Source organism: Quercus robur, chromosome 4, assembly GCF_932294415.1.
Source record: "Quercus robur chromosome 4, dhQueRobu3.1, whole genome shotgun sequence".
Classification (NCBI taxonomy): Eukaryota; Viridiplantae; Streptophyta; class Magnoliopsida; order Fagales; family Fagaceae; genus Quercus; species Quercus robur.
Genome location: NC_065537.1, coordinates 12,070,204 through 12,078,053, shown reverse-complemented (window position 1 = coordinate 12,078,053; position 7,850 = coordinate 12,070,204). Strand labels below are relative to the sequence as shown.

Here is a 7,850-nt window from a genome sequence, read left to right as displayed (position 1 = left end):
GGTTCGATTCGAGTCTAACAACCTTTCTCTACATAATATTGATAAAACTATGGGATTTTTTTTTTTTTTTTGGTACTCTCTCCCCTTTTTTTTGGATTTTTTGATAGTCAAGGTCTTAAGGAGGGGGAATGTTTGGATTTGAAATATTAGAAAGTGTTAATTGAGTTACAAGACTTTTGGTCTGGAACACAAATTTTTACGAATAAAGTTATGGAAGGGCACAACATTGTTATGCATTTCATTATAGATTAGTGCACAACTTAAGGAGTGTTGGAAATTGAATTTCACTTTTAATGTCATTGAAGATCAAATTAAGACATTGATTTTAAAGAAAAAAAATTATGAGATTGATTGTTAGAGTTGCAAGATTGACGCATTAGACATGCAATTCATATTCAATTATTTTGATTTGTATATAATCTCATTATAAATATGGATTCCATTGTAATATAATATCAAGAAAAGTTTATAATTAAGATACCACTTATGACTTTCTCTATAGATGTAATTCAACAAATCAAACCATATAAACCTTGTGTCCTCTCTTTTCTTGCTTCCAAATCACTTCTCTACAATTTCCTACATAAATTTTATCTTTTTTCTTTAGATTTCAACATGTTCTTAGTTGTTTAGTCAAATAAGCATAGTGAGGTGACTAGGGAAAGACATCACTTGCATGCTAGATAGCATGGGTTTCTTTTTACAATTTGATTTTGATATTTTTAAAGTGAAAAACTGTATCTAATGGCTAATGCTAGATTTAATATATATATATATATATATATTTATTTATTTATTTATATTGGGCTTTGGTAAAAGCCATTATTTGCTTCTTCCTGAAAACAAGACCATCTTATGGCCAATCACGTAATATTATGTTCACGATCCTATTAAAAAAAAGGAGCTAATATTATGTTCACAATTTTTTTCTCACAAATTTTTAGGTGATAGGATATGATTAAAACTACATTACTTTCAAATATATAGACCCCACCATTGATACTACTTTTACTATACATTAATTACAATGTCATATTAGTAATTGTAAAAAAAGAAAAAGATATTTAATTAAAGTGGAAGAAACGACTGCATGTGTATAGTGACATATGGTAAGTGAGATAGTTTTTCAAAAAATATTGTTTTTTTGGATGACTTATTTTCTTCCTCAAAACAAGAACATCTATGTTCACAATTCTATATAATAATAATAATAATAATAATAAGTTAATATTATGTTCACAAATTTTTTTTCTCACAAATTGTTAAGTGATAGGTTATGATTAAAGCAATATTACTTTCGAATATATAAACCCCACCATTGATATTACTTTTACTATACATTAATTACAATATGTCATATTAGTAGTTGTAAAAAAAATTGTAAAAGTTTTTTTGCGATTAAACTTATTAGACTTAATCCAATTACATGTTGAAGACTATTAAAAGATATTTAATTAAAGCGGAAGAAACGGCTGCATTTGTGTAAGGACATGGGAGATAGTTTTTTTGAATATGTTTTTTTTTTAAATGATATTTCCTTTAATATTGAAACAAATGGAACGAAAATGAAAATGCTAATGTTACTATACGTATTATTATATAAAGCTTATAAACTAACGCAATAATAAATGTGATTGATAGATTTCAACTACCTCATAAATGAATGTTTACATTGCCTTTTTGCAATTGGTTACACATTAATTTGTAAGCTTAATATAGTAAAATTTGTAATACTTCTATCACTACTCAAACTAAAATACAAGCATTTTTCCTATAAGGCCTTAACAAAACATGAGGGAAATAGTCAGGTGACTTAAGTAACCAACAATCTTATCAACAAAAAAAAGTAACCAACAAAAATTACATTTAATGCCCATTTTTCCAAAGCATGAGCAACCCCATTTTATTATGTATGAACCCAATTAAATTTACTCCCAGAAAACTCTCTAGCTAATATATTAGCATCTTCCAATCTCCCAATAGAGCCTTGAGGAATGAGAAGTACAGAATCTATACAAAGTTTTGAGTCTGCTTCCAAAATTATATTTGAGAAATTCCTTTCATTTGCCATTAAGAGAATCTGTCATAAAACAAAAATTTCAGTAATTACATATAGGGTTTTGAGTATGTATAATAGTAAATATTTACGAGAAAACATTTAATTCATACGCAGTATTTATATTAATTAATTAAAACCAGTATGTACAATGAGAGTATGTAATGATGATAGCACAATACCTTCATCGTGCAACCATACTGGAAATGGACAACCCATATATCGAGTGAGTTTCTGATTCTTTGTCAGATATCTGTGCTTCAATCGCTTTTCTTGCAAAAGAAAATGCAGGTTTTTTAGGCGAAGGTAGTACCAAACTTTCATTTGTCAACATAGATATGACATCTGACATTGTTGGCCGATCAATTGCACTATCTTCTACACATAAGAGACCAATATGAATGCATTGAAGCATCTGATCCTCGATACATGAATCCGTAAGTGCCGGATCCATTAGGTTTAATATGGCACCTTCTTTCCATAATTCCCATGCCTGGAGAAAGATTATACAATGTTAGATGCATGTATTAAATGTCACAAAACCATCCAAGCTGAATGTTTTTTTTTGACATACATATCCAACTAGATTGACTGAGTGCTCAGTGTGGTAGAAGCTGTTGTTTTTTCTACCACTCACGATTTCAAGCATTAGAACTCCAAAACTATAGACATCAGATTTTACAGAGAAAATTCCCTCCATAGCATACTCAGGGGACATGTATCCACTGCATTAAATCATAAAACAACTTTTAAAACTATATTTGACTTCATTAATCATGTGGGAGCAATAATGTTTAGCATCCAAAGTAAAACAAGTATAAGAATATATGAATTAAATTTACTTACTATGTCCCCACAACCCTTTTGGTATTTGCTTCTAATTCATTTTGTTGAAAAATTCTTGCCATGCCAAAATCAGAGATTTTGGGGTTCATATTTTCATCAAGGAGTATATTACTAGCTTTTAAATCTCTATGGATTACTCTCAATCTTGAATACTTGTGGAGATAAAGCAATCCTTGAGCAATTCCTTCAATTATGTTGAAACGTTTTGGCCAATCTAACATCTTGCTCTTGGTTGAATCTATAGGATATTAATTGACCAGCAGGATTAGTAATTTACTTTGAGCAAAATCATATTCAAAAACAAATTACTTGGTGGAAGAAAAGAATTCAAATGTTAATACAAAGTGAATGTTTTCCTAACCAAAGAGAAAGCAGTCCAAGCTTTTGTTCGGCATGTATTCATAGATTAACATTCTTTCTCCTCCATGAATGCAGCAACCCAGAAGCCGAACAAGATTCATGTGTTGGAGTTCAGATATGAGAATCAACTCATTTTTGAACTCTGAAATTCCTTGTCCTGAATTTCTTGAAAGTCTCTTTACAGCTATTTCTTGCCCTTTCGGAATTTTTCCCTGATGCAATACTCAATAAGTTATCACATTGTTGAATACAATTCAATCAAAACATCTTTGTTCAAAGAGTAATGTAAAGCTAACTTTATAAACGAGTCCAAAGCCCCCCTCTCCAAGCTTGTTTTCCAATGAGAAGCTATTTGTGGCAGCCATGATGAATTCATAGTTGAAAACTCTTAAATCATGCCCCTGCTTCCTATCATTTTGAAACTCATGGGCACTGGTGAATCTATCAGAGTTTACTAACTCAAGCAATCCATCATCAATCACTGCTTCATTCTCCCCTGTTCAGATGCAGAGCATTAGAGATCCTAATGGGAAAGTTACTCTAACAAGTGCATACCAAATGTGAAGCACCTACCTTCAAGTATTACATTTCTCCTTCTTGACAGATAGTACAAGATGCATAAGAAAATTACAAGAAGAGCAGTAGTGCCTCCTATGACAAAACCAATCCATGTCGATTTCTTTGTATCTGCATTCAGTAACTAACCTCTTAGTGATTGTCATGTGAATAATTTGCTATTGCTTTGGATCAAAATTACAATATCCATTTCAGCAGTCAACAAATAGGAGGGAGGTCAGTGAACTTTTTTGCATGATTCATTTCTTTAATAACTTCATCATTGCTAATTTAAGAGTTTAGAGCTGTGCATTATGGAAGGGGGAAGAAAAGAGATATCGTACTGAAGATAATTTAATTATTGTTAATTAAAAAAAATATATATTTTGATTGAATGGCTGCACAGGCAACACAAGTGGGCAGACCCCCATCTCAAATTAAAAGGGTAGGTAAGTAAGGCTGGTTCAATACTTCAAAAAACTAGAAACCCAAGTCGCTCAGAGGAAAAAAGTAGGTAAGTAGATACATAAAAATAAATAAATAAATAAATAAAGGTAGGAAAATTATTTATTTATTTTATGTGTTGCATCTATTATAAGTATGTTTCTTGGTAAATGTAATGAAAGTGAAAATTTCTCCAGATTTTTCGCTTGAGAAACTTACCATTTTGGGAAGGCATTGGTATTAGAACATAAATAGGTGGAATAGAACCAGAGAGGTCATGAAAGAACTCTCCTTTGTTGATCCAAAATTTGCATCCAGTCTGATTATCATATAGAGAAGTATAGGCATTGCAGTCACACTGGTTCCAGCAAGCAACCTTGCAATCATTCAGGGTATGACTCGTGTTTGTATCCAAGGAAGTATGGTCTGGCCCATGAATGAAGTAACCAGATCTTTTATCAAACATATCATCATGACGACGACACCTTGGCAGCCATCTCTTGCAGCCTCCATCAGTATTGTATCCGTTACAGTTTTCAGTTTCTGCAACATAGGATCCATCAAAGCTAAGTAGTTTCCCCCCAAAATTTAGAAACCATGCTGATTGTCCACCTTGCTTTATATTAGTATAAGACAAGTACTCTTCATCCTCATTTGAAACAACACTGAAATTATACATGCCCTTGGATTTTTCTGATATAAACTCAAAAGTGTCACCTTTTAAGACTCCACTAGTCCAAAACTCCACCCCGTGTCGCCGAATGATCATTTGGTGTCCCTTAGGATCCCATTCAAGACTAAAAGGCCCTGGAGCTGGTATAAGATTGTTCCACCATGAGGTAAGCGACCAAGCACTTCTATTCTTGTGGTTAATACCTAATTTCATCTCGGGCAGAAGTGAGTCTGTAGGCTTATCAAAACTTTGCCACAAAACCCTTTTCAAAGTTCCATTCGAGTTCAACTCTTGCAGAACAAAGTTCCCGGAATCCAATAGGGTAGCACTGATAGTACTATTGTAGGTGACTTGAGCAGGAGAAAGAGTTACTGCATCTCCACCTTGCGACATAATTTTGAGGCTCCCTGTGGTCTCCAAAGTAAGAACAGCAGAAGTGTTGACAACAGATACGTTTCTGTTGCCAATCCAAGCTCTTTTTTTCTGATCATTGGTGAACCATATTCCTAAGTAGCTGTTGGTGGTATTGATGCAGGGGTGGAAGAACCCCAAAGTGAATGCTCCTTTTGAAGAAACTAGGTAGCTTGAGGAATTGAGAGAGTCGCCAGCTTTGAGAGTATCCCTTGCTTCAGCAAAGAAAGCAAGCAAGCATGAGAATATTAGCAAGAAAATAATGTTGTGAAGGTTCTGGTTTGCAGCCATGAATTAGTGACCACAATTAATTTCTTCAATTGGTAAACACTTTGCTCAAACTCAAACTTACCCGCAGGCAGCATAGATAATTGGGGTTTTAAGACCTTATTTCTTTACCAATCTTTATTGTGTGAGATGTGGGGTTTGAGCCTTTGAGGACTGTCTCTTTACCTATCTTTTTCTTTTTGTAGAACCATTTTACACGCAGCCAATGAATGACCAGAATCGGTGGAAATTATAAAGCATTATGATGTCCACAGGTCTGCTCTAGGTAACTAAAGTGAAGGTTGGTAAAGCACCTTGTGTTGTGTTTGTTTGGTTGGTAATCCTTAGCTCTCTATACTTTGTATTTTGGCTGAATCTATAGTGTTATACCTTACTCATCCAAAAAGCAGAACTTAAAAAAAGAAGATAAGAGAAAAATAATGACTTCGGGGGCTGGTTTAAGTCATGCAGGTATCTTGGACTCTTTTTTTGAGAAGAATGGTATCTTGGACTTGGTAAGCAGCTAGCGTTGGCCGTAATCAAACACCCTGTTAACGTGATATGAAACGAAAAGGGAAAAGGTAAATAACATAAAAGAAAATGACAATTAAATGCTTTTTCTTTTTCTATTTCTATTTCTAGTTCCCGATTTGGAAAAGGTGTATTGAGTTTCCTCATTTGAATCAGAATAGGTAAACGGGTAATGAACTAATAGTGATACTCTTACCCTTACTTTTTTTTTTTACATTTAAAAAAAAAAATCTAATTTCATGTATAAAATGTGGACATTTTTTTAAAAATTTTTAAAATACAAATATTATCACATTAATTATAAATATTAGTGTAAAAGAGTGGAGGTAAACTAGTTCTAATAAAAAAAAAAAAAAAAAAAAGATATCATATCATAGATAGGGTCATTCTACTGTACCCCTTTATTTTTTGGGGGATACGGTATACACACAAATACTAACAATTAATTTAGTGTTGTTTTGACCTTAACCGTTCATTTAATTAGTTTTAATGGATACCGTTTACTAGTAAAACAAGTCAACATATATAAACAAAAAATAATTCAGATGGTTCCTCTCTCAGTTTTGTCATGGAGGCGGGCATAGGATAACATTGCATGTTGAGCCGTTAATATCAATGGAATTGCTTCCATTAATTGAGATGAAAAAGGAAAAGAGAAGTCACTAGACATATCATAATTTGTGAAGCATAAAATGGAACGCAATGAATGAAAATGAAAATTTTCATCCTTAAGCTTATTACACATAGACATAATAGTTTCTCTATGTTAACTATATGAAATACATTACACATATTTGATACATTATCAATGAGTTGACTCTGGATAAATTTAGAATCATGTAGCAATGATGGGGCTTGTGAGTGCCTAGATAGTTTTTGCATGGCGATTGCATACTCGGAGCTATATGGGGACGCTATGGATGAATTCATCTATGAAATTTATGTTGAGGGACACAAGCTGTAGGTTAATTTAATTTAAAGAGGTACAGAGATCACAATTCACTTTAATGTTTGCATGTGCTTGCCGTGGAAAAAGAGTAGTGATTAAAGTCATGTTTGCCGTGGAAAAAGAGTAGTGATTAAGATTAATTCTATATTTTATTTGTATTACAAAACAAAGATATAAATCATTTGATTTTTAAAGTATATAGATATTTACATTAATAAAAAGAAACATTAATTTTAAGAATTTTGATAATTATGTTATAAAAAGTTAATCTTATTTGTATAAGAATTTTGATCAACCATAAAGTTAGAATAACTATTTAACATATAAATATATATATATATATATATTATATTATTTTAGTACCTATTTGCTAAAGACAATATATCCACTCACTAAAAACTTCTAAAAATAATAATGAATATCATTATCTTCCAATAATAAACAACTGAATCTTGCTAAGAAAATTTAAATAAATAAATAAAAGATAACAAAATGCATGTGTCATCAAATTTTCCATTAGATAAATTATAAGTTTCAAAAATTTAAACCTAAAAAATCAATGTTCTTTAGATAACAAATAAAACACCTTATGTGTGCGTTTGTTTGCACTTTTAGGAGCTGAAAATGCGCATATTAGAAAAAGCTGAAGAAAAATTGCGTTTGGCTTAGCCCAAAACACAACTTTTTGATAAAAGTTGCGTTTTGGGCTCAGGCAAAAATCGCGTCCAAAACGCGCAAAATTTATGGACCTCCTGAGG

At 32.1% G+C, this 7,850-nt stretch overlaps 1 protein-coding gene across 2 annotated transcripts; it reads right to left on the bottom strand.

Annotated features, from left to right (window-relative positions):
• Positions 1-1,614: 1,614 nt before the first annotated feature.
• Positions 1,615-6,010, bottom strand: LOC126720588 (G-type lectin S-receptor-like serine/threonine-protein kinase At1g67520). Of its 2 annotated transcripts, XM_050423190.1 has the most exons (9): positions 5,698-6,010; positions 4,481-5,560; positions 3,836-3,949; positions 3,559-3,758; positions 3,264-3,474; positions 2,903-3,140; positions 2,631-2,781; positions 2,239-2,549; positions 1,615-2,080 (listed from the first exon to the last, which is right to left on the bottom strand). In XM_050423190.1, exons 1-8 carry the CDS (start codon positions 5,708-5,710, stop codon positions 2,241-2,243), a joined length of 2,316 nt encoding a protein of 771 aa, XP_050279147.1. In that variant the 5' UTR covers positions 5,711-6,010; the 3' UTR covers positions 1,615-2,080; positions 2,239-2,240. The 2 variants fall into 2 exon arrangements, with proteins under 2 accessions (XP_050279147.1, XP_050279145.1); XM_050423188.1 differs by having other exon boundaries at positions 4,481-6,010.
• Positions 6,011-7,850: the final 1,840 nt, after the last annotated feature.

Bases quoted from the DNA above. Each gene is read 5' to 3' on its own strand.
- LOC126720588 (XM_050423188.1), bottom strand. From the start codon at position 5,636: ATGGCTGCAAACCAGAACCTTCACAACATTATTTTCTTGCTAATATTC. The intron at 3,950-4,480 runs GTAAGTTTCTCA...TACTGAATGCAG, and splicing joins ACCAATGCCTTCCCAAAATG to ATACAAAGAAATCGACATGG. The intron at 3,759-3,835 runs GTAGGTGCTTCA...GCATCTGAACAG, and splicing joins GAGAAATGTAATACTTGAAG to GGGAGAATGAAGCAGTGATT.